This window comes from Cydia strobilella, chromosome 4 (genome assembly GCF_947568885.1).
Source record: "Cydia strobilella chromosome 4, ilCydStro3.1, whole genome shotgun sequence".
NCBI lineage: Eukaryota > Metazoa > Arthropoda > Insecta > Lepidoptera > Tortricidae > Cydia > Cydia strobilella.
In genome coordinates, this window is record NC_086044.1 from 13,874,067 (window position 1) to 13,899,672 (window position 25,606).

General features: G+C 37.1%; 4 protein-coding genes across 4 annotated transcripts in view; 1 reads left to right on the forward strand and 3 right to left on the reverse strand.

Annotated features, from left to right (window-relative positions):
- LOC134741066 (cysteine desulfurase, mitochondrial) overlaps positions 1–5,017 on the reverse strand; it is a 90,286-nt gene extending 85,269 nt beyond the window's left edge. Inside the window, exons 1-7 of the mRNA XM_063673828.1 lie at positions 4,814–5,017; positions 4,665–4,744; positions 4,274–4,528; positions 3,960–4,125; positions 2,497–2,781; positions 1,610–1,783; positions 55–187 (exon numbers count right to left, since the gene is read on the reverse strand). Of these exons, the coding sequence (XP_063529898.1) occupies positions 55–187; positions 1,610–1,783; positions 2,497–2,781; positions 3,960–4,125; positions 4,274–4,528; positions 4,665–4,744; positions 4,814–4,931 (1,211 nt within the window). The 5' untranslated portion in view covers positions 4,932–5,017. The remainder of the gene's footprint in view (positions 1–54; positions 188–1,609; positions 1,784–2,496; positions 2,782–3,959; positions 4,126–4,273; positions 4,529–4,664; positions 4,745–4,813) is intronic.
- A 1,466-nt stretch (positions 5,018–6,483) lies between these two features.
- Positions 6,484–9,509, reverse strand: LOC134741084 (negative elongation factor E). The gene is made up of 4 exons (XM_063673849.1): positions 9,124–9,509; positions 8,470–8,623; positions 7,381–7,560; positions 6,484–6,692 (listed from the first exon to the last, which is right to left on the reverse strand). The coding sequence occupies exons 1-4, from the start codon at positions 9,389–9,391 to the stop codon at positions 6,488–6,490; spliced, it is 807 nt and encodes a 268-aa protein (XP_063529919.1). The 5' UTR covers positions 9,392–9,509; the 3' UTR covers positions 6,484–6,487.
- Positions 9,510–11,554: 2,045 nt separating this feature from the next.
- LOC134740638 (ras-related protein Rab-30) lies at positions 11,555–14,783 on the reverse strand. The gene is made up of 3 exons (XM_063673180.1): positions 14,414–14,783; positions 14,082–14,326; positions 11,555–13,496 (listed from the first exon to the last, which is right to left on the reverse strand). Exons 1-3 carry the CDS (start codon positions 14,591–14,593, stop codon positions 13,298–13,300), a joined length of 624 nt encoding a protein of 207 aa, XP_063529250.1. The 5' UTR covers positions 14,594–14,783; the 3' UTR covers positions 11,555–13,297.
- Positions 14,784–16,673: 1,890 nt separating this feature from the next.
- Positions 16,674–25,414, forward strand: LOC134740639 (MPN domain-containing protein CG4751). Its single transcript, XM_063673181.1, has 7 exons — positions 16,674–17,134; positions 17,210–17,326; positions 18,780–19,014; positions 19,314–19,407; positions 20,831–21,000; positions 22,381–22,629; positions 23,257–25,414. The coding sequence occupies exons 1-7, from the start codon at positions 16,946–16,948 to the stop codon at positions 24,876–24,878; spliced, it is 2,676 nt and encodes an 891-aa protein (XP_063529251.1). The 5' UTR covers positions 16,674–16,945; the 3' UTR covers positions 24,879–25,414.
- Positions 25,415–25,606: the final 192 nt, after the last annotated feature.

Consider the following 25,606-nt stretch of genomic DNA (forward strand, 5'->3'; position numbering starts at 1 on the left):
AAAAACCTCTCTAAGTCTACTTAGCCAGGTACAATTGTATGCGACAGTAATTACCTGATTGAACTGTGTGCTAAATCTTCATCTGTTCCAATCGCTCTCAATACATAGGAAGGTTCTAAAGAGGCTGACGTGCACGCCGACCCACTAGACAGTGCCACATCTTTTAGAGCCATCAATAAAGATTCGCCTGTAAATAAATGTAAATGTATTGACTGTTAGGTTAATTAGGTAACTTTTCTAGACAGAATAAAATGTGTCTAGTGTCTTAGCTATAAGACCTATGTAAGTTCTCCGAGTGCAGTAGGCAAGATTGCGATCTATAACCTCGTAAGGCCCAATGTGCATTACAATGTACACTCTGTTTCAATCTAATTTGAACCTTACACTAACTGAATTAAGTAGCATTTCTTTTGTTTCATTGTTTTCTAAAATAAACTAGTCACCCTAATCTTCTAACAACAAGGTTCAAATTAAAAATAGGAAAACTTTGTATGGTGGGCCTGCCTTACGAGGATAATTCAGTCCCTCTCGTCCTTATAGAAAGTGAGTGGGATACAGCGTCCTCACGGGGAACCCGAAAGATTGTAACAGTGTATTCCTGATCTAAAGACTAAACTAAATTCGCCTAGTTTTAGACTTAATACCAAGGTAATACAAATTAAAAAACCGGCCAAGTGCGAGTCGGACTCGCGCACGAAGGGTTCCGTACCATTACGGAAAAAAACAGCAAAAAAAATCACGTTTGTTGTATGGGAGCCCCATTTAAATATTTATATTATTCTGTTTTTCGTATTTGTTGTTATAGCGGCAACAGAAATACATCATCTGTGAAAATTTCAACTGTCTAGCTATCACGGTTCATGAGATACAGCCTGGTGACAGACAGACAGACAGATGGACAGATAGACAGACGGACGGAGTCTTAGTAATAGGGTCCCGTTTTTACCCTTTGGGTACGGAACCCTAAAAACATCTTTTTATTGTTACTTAGTGCAAAACGACTTTTTGATGTCGATGTTGCCACTATGGGGACTAGGTCTGAATGAGTCGCTTAACTTCAAACTCGGGTAAATCCATCGGTCAGATTATGCGATTTTGGTATTAAGAAAAGGTAATAGGGTAGATATTCGCTGAGAGGGTCGAATGGATTTACCTGAGTATGAAGTTAGGCGACACTAATATCCTTATTAACAGATATCAAAAGTGATAACACACTTTGTAAAGACTAGGTTTTACGAAAACAAAAGTACCAATTCATTTTAAGTTATAGATTTTACAACATTTACTTTTTATGTACAAATACAAAAAAAAAAGTACATTTTTTTTTGCCGAAATTGACCTAAACTCATAGTTACATTTATTCCTTCTTTACGCCTCAAAAATGCGGGGTAATAATCTTTCGGATACCTCGTGAGCACCTTGTATGCTGATGATAATGATGACCTGCACTGGTATCATGGTCGTGTTTTTGTCACTTGTCATATCATGCGTCACTTTCGCACTTACGTACTTGTTGGAGCGTGACCAGGTATGGTGACAAATGATAGACAGCCGTCCATCTTAGCCCCGCTGGGTATTATGTTATGTATAAAGAAATTGGAGAACATACCTTCAACATAAGCAAATGACAAATTGATACATCCATGATAAGATTGCTCTGGATCCCCATTTCTGATGACATGTGAGAGTTTTGAGTAAATCTTGTCCAGGAATCTTTGAGAGAGTGTTTCCATCCAGGCATGGTCATATGGCATCTCACGCTCGGCCAGTTCACAAGCAGCGCCTAAAATTACACAAAATTTTTTTTTTTTTATGTAAATGGAAATCCTCTATGGAAAATGGAAAATTATCAATGAATCCTACTGGGATATGGCAATTACTTTCAAATCAGTAAATTTTCTTGTTTTTTTTTTTTTAGTAAAATTAAAGGACAGCAGTGATTTCTACAAACGTAGACCATAAAGAAAAAAGTAAGCATAGAGTACTCCATACACCATACATCAGTTTTGTTACCAAAACGACTATTATTTTCGTAGTCAACATCTAGCGGAATTATCAATACTGCTACTCGACACTAGATGTCACTACGAACGAAAAGTCTAATGCTCAACAATTCTCAGCTAATTTTATAACCGGATTGACCGGAACTCTATTTCAACTCCTTCTGCTTGTAATATTAGTTGTAAATTGTTGAGCAATACACTTTTCGCCAGTCGCGACACACGTGACATCTAGTGTCGAGTAGCATTACTGATAATTCCGCTACTTGACGCTAGATATCGACTACGAAAATAAATAGATGTCGACTACGAAAATAAAAGTCGTTTTCGTAACAAAACTGATGTATGGAGTGAGCACTCTGTGCTTACTTATTTCTCTATTCATCAAAACTTATTGTGAATGATAAGGACGCAGCTAACTGGTACAATGCTTCATTACAACTTTAACTATGAGTGTTGATACATTTCGAAGCTTTTACAATACTGTATTTTTTACCTAGTCCAACAACAAGAGGTGTAGGTACTGTGCCACTCCTCAATCCTCTTTCTTGCCCTCCTCCGCTCTGTATAGGCTCTACTCGTACTCGCGGCCTGCGCCGAATGTACAGTGCCCCAACACCTTTGGGTCCGTAAATTTTGTGGCCAGAAATTGACATTAAATCAATGTTCATCTTGTTAACATCCAGAGGGATCTTGCCCACAGCCTGTGCTGCATCTGTGTGGAAAAATATCTTTTTGCTTTTGCATATAGCTCCAATTTCAGCTATAGGCTGTTTTACACCTGAAAATAATACAATTATTAGTTACCAGTTTTAAATTGATTTTTAAATTACCGATTAGAGTAAGTTGCAATTGTATAATATATGAAAACCTCATAGGAAATGGGGGTACTACAATTTTCTATCTCCAGGTTGCAGATCCAAATAAAAAGGGGAAAGATATAGGGTCATTGCGCTAGTTTTCGTCCACTTGACGAAGTTTGAATATAAACCTACATTGCTGCACAAATTTAGATTTATTGCAATCCTCAATGTCTAAGTATATATCTATCTACATAAAAATGATATTTTTCAAGTAGCAAATTAAAAACGAAATGTATTATTTGCTAATCCGTTAAATGGACGAAAACTAGAGCATGGACGGAAACTAGTGCAATAACCCTAGTTCTAAGGAACATAACTGAATGTCAGTAACAAGAAGTAGGTATTTCAGATATTCAAACAATAATGAAAGATGCCATTAGTGACATTAAAAAGTCGTATAGCAGGGTTGATAAAAATCATGATTTTTATAAAAAAAATCACAATAATCCGATTAGTTTGATTTAAATCGGATTTATTTGATTAAAATCTGATTTTTTAGATTTTTTCATTTTCTTGCTTTTTTTCATCGAAATAAACCCACACAGCATCTTTTTTTCTTCCAGACATCTTTTTGTTGTATTCACTCTTTCACTAGTTAATTACGAATAACCGGGCGAAAAGCGAAATGCGTCTCGTGTTTTAGTTTCGGGGAATCCTGGAACTGTTTTGGTACCATGCGTCTTGTATTATAGTTCCGGGGTTTCCCCGAAACTGTTACGCTATGACTCGCTTGCACATGTGTGCGTGCCGTAGTGGTCCGGGGAATTCCCTAAACAATTTTGGGCCAATAGGCCCAATATGGTTGTAGTAAAAATTTAATGATTTAAATCAATGATTTTTTGAAAAAATCCCTTGATTAAAATCACGATTTAAATCCCTTGATTAAAATCACGATTTCAATCACTGATTTAAATCATATCAACCCTGTTGTATAGGATTAGAGATGTAATGAGTAATCCTTTTCCTATCATATTTTTATGGAAATGTACGTGTCATGCTATTTCAGTGAGTCTCAGTTAACATCATGCACTTCACATATGGGATATGATTTGTATTATGTAATATTTGGACAGCAGAGAAAACTATAAATAGCTACCTATTTCATTGTTGACAGTCATTATTGAAACAAGACTAGTTTCAGGCGTGAGCGCAGCTTCCAATTCTTTTAGGTCAATAATGCCATTGGCTCCCACCGGCAGATATGTAATCTTGAAGCCCTCTCCTTCTAGTGCTCTGCATGAGTCCAGTACACATTTATGTTCCTAAAAATCAAAATTAGTTCAAAAGATTAGTATGTATAGCAGGCTCATTATAACTACAGCTGCATAAGTATGAATTGCATCTAATTGCTACATTTAGACATCTTGTTTAAAAGCCAAAGCTTAATCACTTTAAAAAAGGGATACTCACAATTTGAGTGGTAACAATATGCTTTTTCCTGGGCGCATAAAACCTTCCAACTCCTTTTACAGATACATTATTAGACTCTGTTGCTCCTGAGGTAAATATAATTTCCTTGGGATCAGCTCTAATTAGATTTGCTACTTGTTCTCTAGCTTTTTCCACTGCTGCTTCACTCTCCCAACCGTACGCATGAGTCCTAGAATGTGGGTTGCCATGCTGTCCTACAAAGTAAGGCATCATTGCATCAAGTACTCGAGGGTCCTGAAATAACATACATAATAATTATTTGACCCCCATCATACAGTGAGCAAACAAAAAATGTTGTGAAAAAACGTGATTGTGATAGTAACAAAAGTTGATAGTATTTAAAACAAACTTCTTGGTTATTAGCACTTACGACAGCTGTTGTTGCTTGAGCGTCGAAGTAAAGGGGCCGGCCAACCTCTTCATGTTTCAAGGAAAATTTATCGTTAATATCTGAAAACAAATTTCGTTTAGTCCACGGTGTATTGCATCACAGAAAAATAAAGGAAAAATGTTATGTACCTGTACTGAGAAACTTTAGGGTTCCCTGTGTGTACAGTAAAATTCCAGTGTCTTGCGGTGCAGATATTTTTGCAGTTTTTGAGAGTAATGTTATAACGCTTTTTGATAAGCGAAACATTTTTCTATTTTTTTATGTATTTTTTAGTACGCCGCAAAGTCGCGACAAATCTTCAAATGCGCTCTACGAAATGTCAATGTCATATTGACATTGTTGACAAAAATGACAAATTCCTCAAAAGTCGGCTTCACACGTCGCATGTGATGTTATTATCACTGATTATCACATCCAAATCACATCACTGTGATCTCTACATTGCTCTCACTTATATACATGGAGACTGTATAACTTATATATAATAGTTTGTCAAAGGACTGTCTCATTTCAAACATAGACAGAGAGAATCATACTATCTTTGTCTTACACTAGTACTACTAGCACCCAAAAGAAAAGGATGAGTATAGTTTTTTTTGTTCTTATTTACTGACAAGATTTGCTTGACCAACTATACATATTCTTTGAACTATACCTACGTCCTTAACGGACGTACGGCGGACCACCATACACACGATCGAACAGGCCCCGTACGCCCGTCTGTTACACCCAGCGGCACAGAATAACTAATAATCAGCGGGGACCATATACATAGACATAGTATAGTAGTTATAGTTTGTCAAAGGACTGTCTCATTTCAAACATAGACAGAGAGAATCATACTATCTTTGTCTTACACGCGCCCTTAAAGTACTAGCGCCCAAAAGAAAGGGATGAGTATAATTTTCCTGGTTGTTACTGACTGACAAATTGGTTTACCAACTATATATGTAGACATGAAAACGAGCGACCAGGGGTAAGAGAAAGACATATTCATGTATTGACAGGTTAATGTATGGCAGCATAATCCTTTTTCTCTTTCACTCTTATACATTTCTGTATTTCGCCATCGCCTCCTACCTATGCTGGCATAACCCGACCATGAAAAAAACCCGGTCGGTGATAAGGACAAAGCATGGCACTATTTTCTCTTTCCTCTTATAGGAATCGCAATAAGACTATCTTTCTCTATCAAAGAGTGTCAGGCCCTTGGCGGGGACAAATGGGAATAACATACGATCCACATAAAATGACTAGTATCGGGACGCACTGCAACGTGCGCTTATGACTGCATGCGGCATGGGCGCTTCAATTCAAAAATGTTATAACTAATCTCGTATCCCAGAATTAATTAAAAAGAATATATATATATATAGTTCTCATGCTTATATTTCATTTCATAAGAACCATTATATTATTGGTATTACCACGTTATGGTATAAATTCCAAATATTTTATTAATCTTAGTTTATTTATAGGCTCTATACACGTACGCAAGACGTATGTAATACGTATACTATCTAAGTCTATCTAGTTTAGAGTCCCTCGCTACTCTCGGGATTCTATTATAGAATCCTTCCCTTCGTTTTGGATTGAATGTACGCCCTCCCCGTAAATATATCATTTTGCTCCTTTGTGACACAATCTACTATTTCCAAATGATTTCTGCCTCGTGTCCATAGGGCATAGATTTCTGTTTATGTAGGTACTGGGTAGACGGGATGGGTAGGGTAATATGCTGAGATAATCTATAAAGTAGGTTGAGCAATGTAAAATAATAAAATTCTAAAATACTTAGTTTATTAATCAAAGATATCGTCATAGACAAGGAGATTTCGTTTAGCGTCTTTAGGCGGCGGGGGATTTCGCGGCGACGCTGCCGGGGCCCACGAGCCAGAGGTCGGCGGGGGCCGCCGAGTGGTGGTCACTCGCCAGCCCTCCTCGTTGCCGTCGAGAGCCGTAAGGGCGAGCGCGGCTACATCTGCAGTGTCAAATGTCAGGAACACCCTGGAAAGAACATTTGTTTAATTTCCATGTCAATGCATAATGTCATTTGCATTCAAACGTTCTTGTTGCTAGGACTACTTGAAAGTATATTTTGAATTGTATTAAATTTACTCTAGAATAGAAGTGGCTCTAAGCTAACCTTTATGTCATTATCAGTGATCGATCGACACGGACGGTGCCACACCGCGGGATTCCGAACAAAAATCTTAACATGGACATGAATGGACATGTCTCAAATGCTGCAATCTCGTTCAAAAAAGTAATTCTATTGTGTTATTTTGAATAAGAATTTTTAAGTTTTTGTATAAGATTTCTACTCGGAAACCCGCGGTGTGACACTGACACCGTCCGTGCCGATCACTGGTCATAATGTCGCTATAGTTAAGAGGAACACTTATGGACCGAGCGAGCGCAAAGCGCAAGCGAAGCGTTTCCGTTTCATCTTGGGCAAAACTGCTTTTATAAATGTCAGGCTGTTCTCATCTAAGTCTAAAGGTTGCATTATTTATAAACCAATCCTCGTAAAATTTCGCGAGTATGCTCGCTAATGAAAGGGATTTATTTTATTGATTCTGTATTCGGTTTTCTTTCCATTATGCAATGCAAATGGGTATGCAAAGGCAGACTCGCAAGGCCTACTCTACAGTTCAGTCACTGGTTATTAAAATATTAAAATATAGAAACATACTTGTCTTCATCAGCTTCCTGAGTATAGGTGAATGGCTCATAGCTGACAAGGCGGCGCCGAATAACTTCCTCTGTAATCCGAGTGCCTGCCACTTGCAGTGTGGAACTCCTTGCAGCGGGAGCAGCGGTTGCACTTCCTGGGGTTTCACTCCCAGGTGGATTGCGTGGCCCTTTTTCTTCCCTAAGAATTAAAAAATATAAATTAACAATTAGCTTAACCCATTTGCTTGGTGATGGAAATTTCAACCATAACATTGTCCTATGAATTAAAGGTACTTTTGGACGTGTTTTATATTTATTTTTAAGACTGTCAACTTTCAACACTAACCCATTTCCGATTTTTTACTTAAATTTACGCCGTATTTTAATTTATAAAAATTACGTTTGTTTTAAGACGAAATGTCGGGAAACTTGGAAAACTCCTGAAGTTGATGATTTTTAGTAAGTATGTGCATGATTTTGGGCGTTTTTTCGGGGTTTGTAATTGTTTTATAGTTAAAAACTTTATCATAGATATGTACCTCTGATGGTAGTATGATTTCTCATGTATCTCTTTCTGAAAATGATATATTTACATAAATATGATTTAGCCTATGCAACTTCTAACACTGATTTCTCAGTAAAAATCGATGTTATAATTTTTTTACTATTTTTTCCCAGAATCAGCAAACAATTACGTGACACATAAGTATATTAATTTCGGGCGAAAAGAAAAAAAACATTTAAAAAAAGGGTTTAATATCAGAATACCAAATACTGTATGTATTAAATAGTGTTGATTGAATCTAAGTGTGTATAATATAAAATAGTGTGTGAAATAAACAGCTTATGGTTATATTAACCAATTGCATTGTTGGATATTAAAATAATTAAATGAATCTTTTGATCATGGTGTGCCTAATACCTATGAAAGCTTGTTTCATTAAACTTATAGAATTTATTTTATTTAAAAAGTAACAACAATGAATCATATTAATTAATACATTGGTTGAGCAAATTATCACTCAAGCTAAATAAATTGATAATTGATATGATTTTTTTAAAGCATTTCTTAAACATTTGAAGCTGTAGTTTTGAAACAATAACATACTTATCTCTTGCTGTGACAAATGAATCATATAAATATTTGACTTTGGGAGTAGGCTTCTCTTCCGGAGGTGGGGGTTCTTGAGATGCACTGAATGGCTGATATGAGGCTACCCCACCAGCAGCCCCAGTAGATCCACTCAGCTTGCGTTCTCTTCCTATAAATTAAAACATGATTGTAAAGTATTTAAATATATCGAGACAATTTTACAGTCAACTTTGCCCAACAGTAAGCTCAAAGACTTCACATAATACATTAAAAATAAATGTTTAGAAACACTATTGACTCCATCCTTATTATTAAATTTCTATACTCATAAAACCAGATTATGACCATGCTCATGGAATATATACCCAGGAGTCAGGAGCACCAGCATAATAGGTAGGGTCATTTAGTAGGCAGGCAGCTAAATGGCCATAAACAATATTGTTTTTAACTGATAATACTATAATACACTAGGTTCCTAACAGACCAAAGCAGCTTGCCTTACCAAAACTAAGTTTAAAAAGTTTAGTCTTTAAAATGTAAAAAAAAAAAAAATTGAAAAGTTGATATGTTTATAAAATTTATAGTTAACTATTTCGAAATAATGGGTCTTTGATGAGTACACAAGGTATGTTGGACGACGGTGTACAATGATTATTGAATATTTCTAACCTGCTCGTGGCCTCTTGAAGCTAGCATTCTGTGGTTGTGGTGGCGGGCTCTTGATAGCCTGTATAGCCCCGCTTTTTATCAACTTTCGTGCTATTTCTCGAGCGTCGCGAGCTTCAGTCGGTCGTTTTGGAAGAACTGGCTTTTCTGGCTCCTGTTTGGGCGCCTTGAGAGCTTGAAGTGCTTTTTTCTTTTTCTTTAATTTCTGATATTTCGCTTGTAGCATGAGTTCTTCCTCGGTAAGGTTAGAAGGGAAATGTAAATACACCATGTTGTGTTTTACTCGAGAAACTAATACAATTTACAAAGAAATATTGCTATAAATGCTATATATTCTATGTTTTTACTTAGGTTAATCCAAGGAGAATAAAATAATAGATAACCAAGCATCTAAATTCACTGGGCAGTGACAATCTGACAATAACAAAATTGACAAAGTCAAATTGACAATGACAGATCAGAAATATGAACAGATTGAACAGAATGACGGGGGGACTTCCGGTTCGAGCGCCATCTTGATAGTTAGCATCGTGATTAATTACTTTGTTTTTTGCTTATTAATATTGGCTTCCGGTTCGAGCGCCATCTTGATAGTTAGCATCGTGATTAATTACTTTGTTTTTTGCTTATTAATATTGTTTAAAGTGTAATATCGATAGCTTATTATACAGTAAACTAATGTGGTAGTGTGCAGTGAATGGAGAATTAATTTTGAAGCGCGTTTAACCACCATCTTGGAGTCAACGGCCGGTAGTCCACGTGCTTCTTGTAAAGACTAGCTATCGATTTACAAGAGCTAACAAATCACCGTACACTGTCTTGTACAACCGTACAATTTTTGTCGTTTGTAAACCTCTCAATACCTTGATACTGGCGAAATAGTCCCACTGGGCTGAAGCCATAATTTTAAAAGAAGAAGAAGAAGAAGTTATTAATATTGTTTAAAGTGTAATATCGATAGCTTATTATACAGTAAACTAATGTGGTAGTGTGCAGTGAATGGAGAATTAATTTTGAAGCGCGTTTAACCACCATCTTGGAGTCAACGGCCGGTGGTCCACGTGCTTCTTGTAAAGTCTAGCTATCGATTTACAAGAGCTAACAAATCACCGTACACTGTCTTGTACAACCGTACAATTTTTGTCGTTTGTAAACCTCTCAATACCTTGATACTGGCGAAATAGTCCCACTGGGCTGAAGCCATAATTTTAAAAGAAGAAGAAGAAGAAGAATGACGGGAGGCGCATTATTCTGAGGGAGGCGCACACACCACAAACACCGTAGCACACACAAACACAAAGTTTAATAATTTGTTATAGCGGCAACGGCAACAGAAATACATCATCTGTGAAAATTTCAACTGTTTAGCTATTACGGTTCATGAGATACATGCCTCGTGACAGACGGACAGACAGACAGACGGACGGAGAGCGGAGTATTAAGCCCCCCATTCACAGTCCTACAATGCAGTCCGCCTCGCAGGACTGCGGAGTAGGATATAGCTCACACACTTCCTACATTGCAGTTCTACCTACCAGAGGATCTACCACGAAAGACGAAATTTCGCTAACTGCCTCCCTATCGCTCTTGCGATAAACTAGAATACCTAGTGATAGAGAGGCAGACAAAGAAATTACGCTTTTCGTTTTTCGCGGTAGGCCCTCGTGTCGGTGCTCTTGCAATTCCGTTATGTGCTATTTCTAAAAAAAAATATAGCTATTTTGGTGATTTTTGATCACATATACAGCGAATTCCTTTGTATATTTCAATAAAATTTGCTAAGCCCGTGTTTTTCATTGTAAACAAAACGGCGGACTGCAGTCCTGCATTCACGGTCCAATTCGTACGTTCGTATTCGTCGCGCAGGATTGTCATACCACTGACAATCCTGCGCGGCGGACTGCAAGCGGTGGGCGGGGCTTGTAGGCCCCAAGAGGCATCCTACCCACAGATTATTAACTAGTTACATCCTACCTGGGTTTTGTAGGACGCCATGTACTCCGCGACCACATTCACAATCCTACTTTTTTTTTTTTTTTAACGTTTATGGCCTGGATAAACACAATCCTACATAATGAGGCGGTTTAACATGTAGGAGTGTGAATGGGGGGCTTTAAAGCCGTAACATACTACCGCACTGCACCGCGACCTTGGTGCGCAGCACCCATAAGTGAGAGCGAATAAGAGATATCTCTAGGGCTCTGAGCCATATATTTAAAAATCCAGCCTGTAAACAGGGCAATTATTTATGACTGAGCGAAGCGAAGGTCTGTATCAACGTGGGCAAAACTCTTTTGTATGTTTGTCTGGATATTCTGCTCTAAAGTAGTTTTTTTTAACCGATTCTCGTGAAATTTTGTGAGGTTCGATAATTTTAGATTTTTTGTCGATTCAGTTTTTGGGTTTTTTCAAAAAGGGGGTAATTTTAAAAACGTTGGGTTTTAAAGTTAGCATTTTTTATTTCTTACAATGTTAGCCAATAACATTATCGTGTTAATAATAATTAAACAATGCTGCATAAAAAAATTACAATTAATATGTTACCCCTTACATCAGACTTAATTAGACGTTACAACACAAACTTACAAACATTGAGGGCAAATGTTTACAAACAGCATGTAACGATTACACAAAAAATTTTAGGGTATTTAGCACCATTAACATAACAAAATATAATAAAGCTATGCCCTATAATTTGAAAGTTGATAATAATTAATAAGAGTGTTCACTGGCATGAGTGGTATGGACACAAGGCATGTTCTGCATAATAAATGCTTGTTACCATAACGTGTTGTATAAGTAGATGAGTAAACTAACTCTAAAGAAAGATATGATTTAAGTTCAAGCCATCATAATTAAATTACATATTAGGTAAGTAACCTACAACAATATGGGGCATTTTCTATGAAAAGGGACCTTATTGTCGATGGCGCTTACGCCGCACAGCGTCGCGCGGCATTGTATTTATATCGAAGCATCGTTAATAATGGCGTAAGCGCCATCGAATAAGATCCCATTTTATAGAAAATACCACATATTCTTTTTCTGTCCGTACATGGTAATTTATTGTATACTCGTGTTTCATCATCATAATCTTACACCAAGTATACAAATAGAAATGGATATGGCGTAGAGTAGATAAGGATCAGAATACGTTCACGGTGGAACCACAGGGCGGACGCTATACACCAAGAATCAGTTGCGTTTCTATGTGTGAACGGCACGTCCGTACACGCGTCATGCGTCATAGTGTGAGTAAGTTGCTGAAAAATAGTACTGAGCGGCCAGCAAACGGCCGTCAATCTGCTGTCGTGGGGTGAGGTAATTCGAGTCGGGGCACGGCGGTGCGTGGCCATTCTGTATGATAATGCTATTACTTATTCTGTGGTGGAACTTCAAATAGACGCAGTTGGCCTATGGGGGCACTTGCACCAACTGTCATTGTAAAAATTCTTCCTATAAAATAAAACCTACTACCTATATTAAACAAAACTAACTAAACACTTCTTGAACATGAAATTAAAACTTCTTTTATAAAACCTACAAGACTTAAAGAAAATTTTAGTGGTAATATAAGTATTAGTGTAAGTATTAGTATTACACAAGGAAATACCAAAGTTTATAGACAATGTCAACCCTATATCTGACATATGAAGTATATGAACATTTAGAGCAAATAATTAGATACATATAATTATTCATTAGTTAGTGGCAAAGCTAGCTTATTTTACTAAAGGTACTAAATACCAGTATTTAAAAATGCATAGCCATGCCCAATTTCTATAATAGGCAACCCTAATCATATGTATATCTTATAAAAACAATCATCATAATGAACTTAAATATTATACAGGATATAAACATACATATTGTTTGACATGAAATTGTATATGTAGTTGCAAAATCACTTGACATAGGTATTTTTAATTTATATTATTTGCATGACTAAATTGTATTTCAATAATTATGTACTGTTTTGCTATTTGCATGTATAAATCTGCCAGCGCTTTGGTGCAAACTGTAACGCTGTGTAAATATGTTGTTATAATAAATAAATATTACAATTTGTCAATTCACAAAGCAGAAGTAATTAAGGTGATTTTGTGGATTTGAAAACAACTAGGAATAATTCTTAAGGGTATGGCATTAAGTGCTAAGAAAATGCTTAAAATCATGTTCAGCAACTGCAGCTGGGGTCTTCAGGCGGCTCAGGGTTTGATATTTTAAAGCTATCATGATCTAAGGTCTGCAACTCAATCCTCGATCTGTTTGATTCCACCAGTTGTAAAGCGATGTCAGAAAACATTTCTTCAATGCCTTTTCCATTCTTACATGATGTCTTGTATGTGGTGTTTATCAGATTGTGACATTGTTCACTGAAAAAAGGAAACATTCTGTAACATTCAGTTATTTTATTCGGAAATATTTACATGAACTAAAAACTTATTTAAGCTCTGGTTATATATCAAAAATTCAAAATGATGTTCTGTTTATTTGACTGGTAGAGAATGCCATTTGGCATTAAGTCTGCCATTTATACATTCTTGTATAATTATATTTTGTGCAATAACGTTTAAATCAATAAATACTCTAGGTACTAAAATGAAAGTTTGCTTACTGATACTTTTGTAATAAAATGACATTGGTTGGACATATTGTGGTAATCATTAGTTGTTTTAGTACCTGGGATATAAAAAACTGACAAGTGCGAGTCCACTGAGGGTTCCATACTCTTTAGTATTTGTTGTTATAGTGGCAACAGAAATACATCATCTGTGAAAATTTCAATTGTCTAGCTATCACGGTTGATCAGCCAGGTGACAGACAGACAGACGGACAGAGGAATCTTAGTAATAGGGTCCCGTTTTTACCCTTTGGGTACGGAACCCTAAAAATAAGAAATTAATAAGACATTTTCAATCATGTGCCATAATCATTATGATATTTGCTAATCAACATACCAGAATGTTTCTATGTCAGCATCAGTAACCTGTGGAGATGTTCCTTCAAGATCAGACTTGTTTCCACACAAAAATATTTTGGCATTTTCAGCATATGTCACAATATCCAGTAAATGCTGACTCAGTACATGGAATGATGAAGAATTGTCCAAGGAAAACACTAAGATGGCAGCTTCCGCAAATTTATAGTAGCTGGAGGTAACAGATGCAATTCTCTCCATGCCTCCAGTATCCCATAACTGTAACTGTTATAGAATTCGTTATATGTAGGTGTAGCAAAATATATGTATGTATTAATAAAAAGGCGAATTATAATTAATTTAGTTACTGACCTTGATTTCTTTGTCTGCAACTTGATACATTTTTTCAAAATGATCGAGTCCCAAAGTAGCTCTCCTGTCTGCATTAGGAACAAAGGTGTCATTGATAAATCGACGGAATATAGAACTCTTCCCAACACCGTATTCGCCACATAATATTACTTTTAGAACTGGGGTTTTAACTACAGCCATCGTTAATCTTGCGTAGGCAAGGTTACACACAAATTGTAGGTATAATTAATTAAGACGATTAGACCGGATCATCTTCAATGATACATGAAATTTGTCGACACTTGCTTATATATTATTGGCCATTTGACATCGAAATACAATGGGCAAATTAGATAAAAAAATGTTTACAATGGTGCATTTGTAACAACATTTTAAATGTACCATAGTTAATCAATAAATAAATAAACAATCATTTCATTCAAGAATGAAGTAGTAGTTGAATGTCAAAATGGAATGAAACACAGACTAATAAGAGATACTCATCATGGATCATGAATCTAGTATAACTGGATCGGTCATGAGGGGTGGGGGAAAATGACCGAACGGGATAGTCTTATGTATCTTTCAGTAGGAGTAGCAGAGAAAGCGCTGTTATTGTTTGTCCTTGTCATAGTTTCACTTTTCCACCGCTGCCACAACCGAGGTTGTGGCAAACAAATAAGTACGTGACATGTCATGTTTGTTCGTTGCTTGTTTAATTATCGTTGTTTTGTATGAAATTGTGCTTTCTCTTATGAAATATAGTGATGGTTAGCGTTTTGAATGCTTGAACTTTGATAAAATACTGGTGAATTGTTCTGTAATCGGCTGTAATAGCCGCTCTGAGCAAAAATATGAGATCATAACCTTTCACACGTAAGTACGGTATTTTACACCTTCCTCTTAACGCAATATGTGAGAATAACATCGTAAAATTACGTTACACTCAAAGCAATGTAGAATCAAACGATTTCAATAAAAATATCACAATTATTTACGAAAATTAACAAAACATTATTTGTAAAATTATCCGCCCAAATTACGTAGGTAGGTAGGAGTCTGAGGTCAGCCATTTTTAAACATCTTCTTAATTTAGCTGCATAACAATCATGTTAGGGATACCAGATGAAAATATCATAATTTTATGGGTAATTTTGACCTCGAAGTTTTTTCGTACTTCTAATTCCAAAAAATAAATAAACAAATGTTGTGAAGATTAAATGTGGTGTACATTAATTGGTGTGATTGCGATTTGTGATTTCTTTAAATTAAAACCCATAATACATTTTATTTTACGTTTTATTTACTAAACATGTTTAGTTTTGTACCACCTGCGCGACTTATAGGATGTATTTCATTGTTTATACGCCTAAAAAGAACGGCCCATTGACATTTTATTTAACAATTTTTTAATACCGTCAAACAAGCTAACTTTGCCTCCAGGGTAATCGCCCCAACGTGGTATCAAATATTGGGGTAATTTTTACCAATATGGTATCCCCACGTTTATGACGTCATCTATGTCCATCCCTTACGGGCGCACGCGTATAGCTGGTCTATGTAATGCTAGGTCTATGTCATGGATACTACGAAATGAAATGAAGCAAAAAATAAAATGTCAACGCATTTTTTTTAAGGCCCACTACAGACTACGCGGCGCGAAGCCGCGATTCGCGCATGAGTGTAGAGGGACCTTTATGAGTTCAATGTAGCTCATGGAACATAAGGGCCCTCCACACTCGTGCGCGAATCGCGGCGCGAAGCCGCGAACACGAATGTGGAGTCTAGTTCGCTAATCAGCGAAATCGACTCCACACTCGCGTTTGCAGCTTCGCGCCGCGTAGTCTGGAGCGGGCTATAGATTTGGTATTGGAAATATGAGCATTCCATGCAAATGTATTTAATTCAGAATATAAAAGATATAAAAATAAAACTGTAAATAAAAAATGAATGATCAACTAAATTAAATATAATAATTGAATAAATGACAAAATCTGTAGAGGGTCCTCCACACTCACGCGCGAATCACGGCGCGAAGCCGCGAACGCAAGTGTGGAGCCTAGTTCGCTGATTCGCGCATGAGTGTGGAGGGCCCTTAGCAGACAGGCATACCGGACGCGACAGTATAGTGTTGTATTTAAAAAAGTCTCAATTTTGTCTGTTCAAAAATGATTCAAAAGGTTTCAAAAGCGTTTTGTTTCTACAAAAATGTTATTCGAAAATATCCGGCCGCGGCCCGGCCCGTCTTGTTTGACATTTGATTGATTTGATTGGTTGGATTGGTTTGGTTACATTACAAATTACGATACAATGGCAGAAATGTGTTGTTAATGCTATTTACTTGGTGACGCGATGCACTCGATGCAGTATTTCCTTGGATCATTTTGTTGATACATTCAACACAGGTATACAAATTTTAAAACAGAAGAAAATACCGACACCAAAGCTATTAAACAAGCTTTACACCGGTTTTGTACTTGTAAGCGCTGCGATGTTTTTATCCAGCTAATAACGATAATTTTTAATTTATCAATTTAATATATTAAGAACGCCATGGATCTACAAACTTCTCATTTAGCTGCTGCTCTGATGTCTGGCACAAACTCTTATGCCAGTAATACAGTACCAGAGACTGCAGTCAAATGTGCTCCTAATGATGTTAAGGCAGATAAACCTATCGAGAAAGACAGTTTGGAGGAAGAGAAGGAAGAAATCGGAAGTGGTGAAGAGTTTACAGATGAGGCAAGTGTCTAGTTTCATTTAAAATAACTTATAATGAAATATTTGTCCTTGCTTATTTTGGCTTCTTGTTTTTAGGAATCTGAAACACAACTAGGTAGCAAGTCTACACCTGGTCGAGGTGTGACTCTACAAATGTTATTGGAAGAAAAAATGTTGGAGCCAGGCAATGCCGCAATGACAATAGAATATTTGGTTGGTATAATTGAGTATGTTTTTTAAAATTATGCATGTGTCAACACTCAACACAGCAAATTTTGTAGTGTAGTTTTCTCAGTTTTTTTTTGTAGAATTAAGTATAAGATTAACCAGATGAAATGATACTCAATGTGACAACTGGCTTACACTGATAACGTTCAAATTTGCAAAGTGGTGTCAAATTTGATCATTGAAAAAGTGACCTTGACATTTAAAACAATAGATTTAAATTCACACGGATCCAGTAGGGGTGAAAAGGAGTAGAGTAGGGTACTGGTATTCTAGATCACCTTTGTTTGTAGTAAGTCAGCAACTTTCTTCACATATGTGTGTAATTTCCTGTCAACATACTTATATTTTATAATGAAACAAAATTTCAGAATCTTATTTTATAATACAAGAAATACAAAACATTAGAAACTAAAACCCGTTCTGAGCCATGCCGGGTCCAAAGGTCCCCATCACACTAGCAGCGTTACCCCGCTGTATGGCGATGGAGACCTGTTGGACAAGCCATGACTCAGAACGGGGGTCACTCCCTTTCTCTCTGAGGCGCTTGCCAAGCTCTCGGAAGAGCTCACGCGCCTCCCGCCCCCAGGGCCCGGCTGTCTCGACAGCGAAGGGCACGAAGTCATAGGTGGCTTCCAAAGCAGAGTATTTGAGGCGCTTGCTTTTGGCGGCAGTCTCTGCCGATGAGTCTGCCGACTTAGCAGTGTGTCCTACATGGGATGCAGCAAATGTACTCACACAGGTTGCATCCCATATAAGACACCGCCCTCTCTCATTTTATAATTGATTGCTGCTGACTGAACATACTGCTGAGAAAATTTATCTTATTTTTATGTTTCATCTCAAGTTTTAGTTAGACCTACTTGCTTAGATTACTCTTAATATCCAACTAGTATTGAATAAAATAATATATTTTCCAATATTTCCTTTCGCAAAAATATTGATAGAGGATTAGATACAGTGCATTAGAGCAGTTATTTATTATTCTTGCAAATTTCAGATTGATGCAATAATAAAAAACACAATACATAATAATAAAACAGTTGTTTAGCCTAGTCTCATTGTCCACCCAAACTTCAAACCATAGACCAGTATACTGTTCAATTTTTCTACAATAGTCCCAATGCCTGCTGCGACCGGTTCATGGTTGTCTATTGTTGAGACTGAACGGGTTCCAGCAGGCATTCTACATGACATTAAAGCTCTCCAAGGGGCCTCTACATGGATCTATATCCTCACGCAAGCCTATCAAAAGACCAGGATTTATAGGCCCGTGATATCCAAGGAAACAGTTGTTCACTGCTGTCATTACTCAGGTTTATTGTAAAAAAATTGTTTGCTCGAAATATTTTGCATAATTTCTGTAGTCATATAGAAACCATAATGTTTTTATGCTTAAGAATAAATTTCTGTTCAGATTACATTTAAAGTTTGCTTACAGGGACAAAAATTTGTAGGTGATTTACAACCAGATGGAAAGATTAAATCTCACGAAACTGAAACTATATTTTGCTCTCCGTCCGCATGGGCAATACATTGCAAAAGAATCATAAACCCAGACAAAAGGTCTGGGTGTGGCTGGGCATCTGTCAAGTATAGAGGCAAGAAACTGGATACAATTAAAGCCACTTATTTGAGGAAGAAACAACTTCAAAGAGAAAATATGCATACTGATGGTATGTCCCTATAAATTGTTTACTAGCTTTGTCCACAGTTTACCTTGCACTGGATTATTCGTCATTTGCGCTCCCTTTCTCGAGATCTAGGGTTTGTCCATCTACATGATCTACATACCAAATTGTATCGAAAATCTGTAGTTTATGGTAATTTTCTATTTAAATTGATTATACCTAGCTGAAAATAAGATGGGAGCCTCATTTATTTGGGTGATGTCTCTGGAAACATGATGTTTGTATCTGTTATTTCTATTTGTAGAAGAACAAATGTGCTCTGTTTTATTAAACTCTATTTCCAGAGGAAACTGAAATGGAAGTGGAAAATCCTCCAGAACCGCCACCACAAAGGGTTGTGATGAAACACAACACAGTACCCAATAGGATGATGCAGCAGTAAGTTTATAATCAAGTAATGATAAAAAATCACTTTTACTTTACGTACCGATGAACTATGACACTACTTAACCTGATTTACTGTGGAATCTTTTCATATTTACGATGTCATTGGCGTTAGAGTGTTTTCACATTGTCCGATCCGATATCGGATGTAGGATCCGACATCCGCGTCCGTGCGGCCGCGGGCGTGCGCCCGGGCGCCGTTTTTAGCGGTCACGCACACTACAACAAGTATTAAGATGTACGATGTGTAAAAATAAGTTAAAAAATCGTGACCTACCATTACCAATAAATTATGTCTACGTCTATTATGCCTGCACATACGCACACGAACAAATATTATCAGTCCGACAGCTGACGGCTGAATTTATCGGAATCGCCTTTCCGATATCGGATGTCGGAAGGCGCCTATGACAAAAATAGCTGCAGGAGAGTGCCATTGGCGTTAAGTCCGCCTTTTTTGCGTTATTTATCGTTTTTAAGTAATAATGATTTATTAAATGCATAAATAAATACAGAGAGACACATATCTTACATTTTACTTCCTTCCAACATCCCATATCAGATTGGACAATGTGAAAACGCTCTTACATTGATTTAAAAAGTAAAATTATCATGACACTTGCTGTGAAAACGTTCTATATGTGGATCACAAATCAGTTTGTTCTATAGTATAGTCAATGAATTTGATTTCTGTGCCAAGGTATTAAAGTTCAAACAGAAATCAAATTATAGGGAAATGTCAGGCTGCTTTGACTTTGACTTGATTCGTAAATTTACAAGATACATAAATGCATTTAAATTAAACTTAGTTATAACAAAAACAAAAATTCCTAGTTTCTTAAAGTCAGCAGTATTTGATACCCATTGTTGCAACAATAAATACAGTTATCATACATCCTGAGATGACTGGAAAGCTTTAGATGAGGCTTTTGTCGGAAACCCCGACAACGTGACAAGTAAAAATGAAAAAACCAATTATTATGAAACAAAGCATAACTTTAAATGAGTCAGTTAATAACCGTTTCGACGCCGTGTCAAAAACAAAAGCAGTCATCCAGACGCCACGTCACCGAAGTATCAAAACTGAAATTGAACTTTATGCATACGCATGTAGGTCTATGTTGCTCTGTGGTCTATGACCGATTAATAGGTCTTTGGCGTTAAACCTGCGTTGCGTGTATATCGGTCATTGACGTCCAAAAGGTTAAAGGCTAATTGTATTGTATTGTACCATACATCCAAATAAATATTTTTTTTTGTTTAAATCACATTTCAAATCGGGTCTATCGCGAATTTATTTTGTTACCTTTATTTATCGACGTTTCGACACAGGTTTCAGGTTTAGGTTTTAAATGTGATTTAATATGTGTTCAAAACGCGAAAGTTTTAAATGTTGTAATTTTTTGTTTGTTTCCAGTGATGCAAATATGCTTATAGAGGCAGTCTCATTCTCTTCTGTAGGGAAAGTGCAGCCATTTTTGGTATCAGTAAGTTCTAACGCTTGCCTTATACTTGATATACATTGTCACTTGAAGAAACAAGAAGTTTATGGATACCTCGCTGGAACTTGGGACCTTAACAATCATAGTGAGTACAAATATCATATCAACATAAAGTATTTTTTTAACATCACAATCACATCACATAAAAACTAAATTACACAAATTCAAAATATTTGGGATTTTTGACTGACTGTTGCTTACTGCTTTGTTTTTGTTTTGTATTTGTGTGTGTGTGTGTTTTTTTATATATTAAAATATATATATTAAAAAAAAATGTTTCATATTGAGCATGCTACTTAGTGACTTGTTTTATACAAATAAAAATTACAAAAAAATACAAAATACAAAAAAAAACAGGTAGAAGTATATAGGAACAAATACCTAGGGAATCCATGCACACTAAAGGAGGCAACTAGCAACCTGAAGACTTTGCTAGGCTTCGTGGAGGAGCTGGGGTGGTTAGAGTAGCGCTACCTCGTTACACGCAAAATAGGCACATTGGATGTCGAGTTGCGAAAAATGCCCAGCAAAACTAACAAATAAAAATTGTGTTAATTAAATAAATTAACTTTCACAATTATAAATTTCTTTACAAGTGGTATAAAAAAGTATGGTTGAATTGAAATTTTGAACAAATGCCTTGCCTCACCTCTGGGCCTGTGCAAAAAGAGCCTAGGGTTACTGCTATAGTTATTGGCCACTACATGGTAATTGGCCACTCTTAACAATAAGGCTTCAATTGGCTTGTTTCTTTTTGATTTGTTAGGAGTGGCCAATTACTATGTACTCACCAATAACTATAGTTGTCACCCTATATCAGTTTTTCGTGATCTGGTAATTATTTTTGAAATACTTTTTAAATATTACCTATTTTAAGATACAGTCTGGCAAAAAAGACTAGAAATTAAAAAGAGGCAACACTGTACTGTTGTCCCTTTCAAATAAATCTAAGAAAAAATGGAACGATTGCCACTTTTTAATTTCTGCTCTTTTTTGCCAGACTGTACTTATACTGACTCCTTTGTTTGAGTTCGCCTTTGTACTTCAACTAGTTTTTTAGGGTTCCGTACCCAAAGGGTAAAAACGGGACCCTATTATAAGACTCCTATGTCCCTCTGTTTGTCTGTCTGTCACCAGGCTGTATCTCATGAACCGTGATAGCTGGACAGTTAAAATTTTCACAGATGATGTATTTCTGTTGCCGCTATAACGACAAATACTAGAAACTGATTAAAATAAATATTTAAGTGGGGCTCCCATATAATAAACGTGATTTTTTTGCCGTTTTTTGCTTAAGGGTACGGAACTCTTCGTGCGCGAGTCCGACTCGCACTTGGCCGGATTTTTTTTTAAACCTATGCAACTGACATCCGTCCTTTTTTGTAAACCTGCGTTATTTAGTACAATAAAGTGATGACTACTACTACTACCTACTACTAGGTATTACAATTCATATTCTTTACAGATGTGATGATAACTCATACATTCCCTTGCTTAATAAGCAAAAGTGACCCCAGACCGCGGGTACTGGTAGAATTAGAGATCCAGATGGAAATTGAGAAGCTTGGTCTCACTCTTCTTGGATGGTATCATTCACACCCAACGAATCCGGCCATGCCCAGTCTGCGCGACTGCGATAATCAATTGGAATATCAAATAAAGATGAGAGGACCGTCGGAAATTTCGTACATACCGTGCATTGGAGTCATCTGTTGTAAGTTTTGAGTAGTTTATTTGTATTTATACTGTATGGACAGAATAATTTCATATATAAAAAGAGTAAGCAGGTATCATATTGGTGGTACCGAAAATATGTACAAGTAGTCGTAATTAGTAAACACTCGTGTTTTTGTTACCTGTGCTTTGGTTATAGTGTTTATACACCTGTATAAATACTAAGCTGAACCTAACGTAACCAGTATAACGACTTATACGCGGACGAGGTCGCGGGTTGAGGCTAGTTTAGCTAGTAATATGGATACAGATAAATTAATTGGTGGTTCATTAATACTGGGTTGGTAAGCGAGTAGCCCTATACAGCGCCATCTACTTTAGTTCTCAAATTTGTGACTGCAATATTTTACATTACTTTACGCGTCATAATATTACTTTGTCTATGAGAAAAGTAAGTAGACTCGTTCTTTTATAGATGATTTAAATGTTACCTACTACCTAATTACCTACCTACTGAAATCGTAGTGGCTACGTAAATCTACATTGAGCGTAGCTCAATATATCTGTGTCAATATGCTCTTGGCCTTTTCTTTAAATTGACACTGATCAGTTAAGATTTTTGATTTTACCTTTGCAGTTCATATAATGAGTTGTAATTTTGTTTCAGCCCCTTATAACCCAGAAAGCCCTGTCTTGGAATCTTCCTTAACCTGCTTCTGGGTGATGCCACCGCCGGAACAGCGCCCCACGGAATACCCGCGGCCCTTACTGCTACAATACAACATGATCCACGACACTCACTTGACTCCACATGCCATGGAACAGATCAAAAACAGTATTAAGTATTACTTCACATATCCCGATGAGACATTCGTTAATTTCAAGGATAACTTCAAACCAGATATTACATATCTAGACAAATTAAAGAGTACCTTAATGCCTAAATTCCCGCGTGAGCAAAGTGATGGTCTATTGTGGCACTTTATACGTGATGAACTAGGGTGTTCCTCCGAACATGATGACAAAATTGACTTGGATGCTCTATTGGCAGTACCTCAGCCTATTCCCGTATCAAAACCAAGTCAAGCCACATCTATACCGAACTTTCCGTCAGTTAGCACATTGCAGCAAATGGTCAGCAGGCCTGCAGGAGTACCCCCGATAAACGTGTCTTCAGGTCTTGGATCGGCTTCACCCCATAAATTTGAAACGCCGCCGTTGAACATTCCCCTTATGCCGACTTCATCTAAATCGTCTAAGTCAAGTACACCATCTTTACCGTCAAGCTATCCAACTGGCTTGGATATGTTAACAAGTATGGCATTAGGCTTGGGGACATCTAACATGCCAATGCCTTTGGGGGCAGGCAGTTTGGAAAGTCTTGCCGCCGCAAACAGTATGCTAACAGGTCTCACGCCAGGAATGTCGTCGAGTTTAGCGGCGAGTCTGACTGGTGGGAAGCTTCCCGACCCGCCCTCTTATGCAGCTTCTTTACACAACTTAACCAGTAGCATTGGCAGCTACGATAAAACATCTACCAGCACTTCGACCAGTACCACTTCCGCGACTCCTATACCCGCCAGTATCGCTTCAAATCTCATGATGAGTTCGGCAGACATAGCAAATGCCTTGTTCTCGGCTAGTAAATATTCCAGTGCTGGAATACTAGGTATACCCGATCCGATGTCCAAATCTACATTAGCCGCCAATAACATGTTTTTATCGCCATCTTTAATGAAAATGCAGGAGTCCCTCATGAAGCCTCTCTCGAGTAGCAGCCCTATCAGTACTAGGGTAGGTTTAGACCAGAGTCCACTAATGAAGTCTCCTCATGATTTACTTAAAGGGAACAAAGACTACTTGCCACCAGATTTTGGTAGTATTGGGAAGGGAAAATCAGACACCCCACTGGATCCTATGAACTTGACTGAGACTACCACGTCTTCAAAAGCAGAAACAACGAAAGCAGACAATATCGAACAGCAGGCAACAGATTTTAGCTTACCTTCTAGGGTGGGCGGAGAGTCATTTTTGAACCAAATGCTGGAACTTACGAAGAAAACTACAATGCCCGATTATTTAGATTACAGTCAGCCGCTGAAACTGTCAAAGTCGGAAGACTTGTCAGCGCCGGCACCGAGCCACTCGTACTCGAGTACGGGAAGCATCGTGGATACAATATCGCAAGTTGCGATGGGCAATTACTCGGGTCACGAAGACCCTATAGATTATGGCAAGGAGCAAGATTATAGCACAACGCAAAGTACGGCAGGCGAAAATGGAAGTTAAGAATCTCATCTGTGCTGCTACCTATTGCTCTCATAAGTATTATATTTAGAAATAAGCACTTTAATGTATTGTGTGACTGCCAATAAACGTGCTGGTTGGAAGGCACCGATGTAACCTAAGACATATATGCTATACGTAAATCGTCGATCGACGGTTTTTGTCCGCCATACGGAGGAAACGTTTCGATACAGAGAAAAGTGATGCAACACGAATTCTTGGGCAAAATAGCTAAGTGTGTTGCGACTTAGAGACGTATGCTGTACGTCGGCGATAAATTTTACCATCGAATATTTTATCGTTTCAACGAATAATGTTAAGAATGTGTGACTGTGTGTGTATGAATTTTCATTAAGTATTGAACGGTTTTGATACCCGAGTTACAAAAAAAATAGTGTGAATTTTACTAGTTTGATGAGCAAGTGTAACTATCCCATCGAGTGATGAGCGATTGCTATTGGAATATAGTATTTGCCAAATTAGTATTGTAATGAATAATGTTGCGCGCAGTATTTATTTTACACTTAAATAAATTAATATTAATCTCTATCTCGTCACCCCTTCTTTTATTGTCCTATTTAATACAGGTTTATATCGTGGAAAGTAGATAGTAGTTGGTTTTATCAGTTCGAAGGAATGCAGAGATTAAGAGGGAAGTCAGTTAGTGGTTATTGCATATAAAATGAAAATCTTATCATAGAAAATTAACATTTTTACACTCCGCGGCCTTG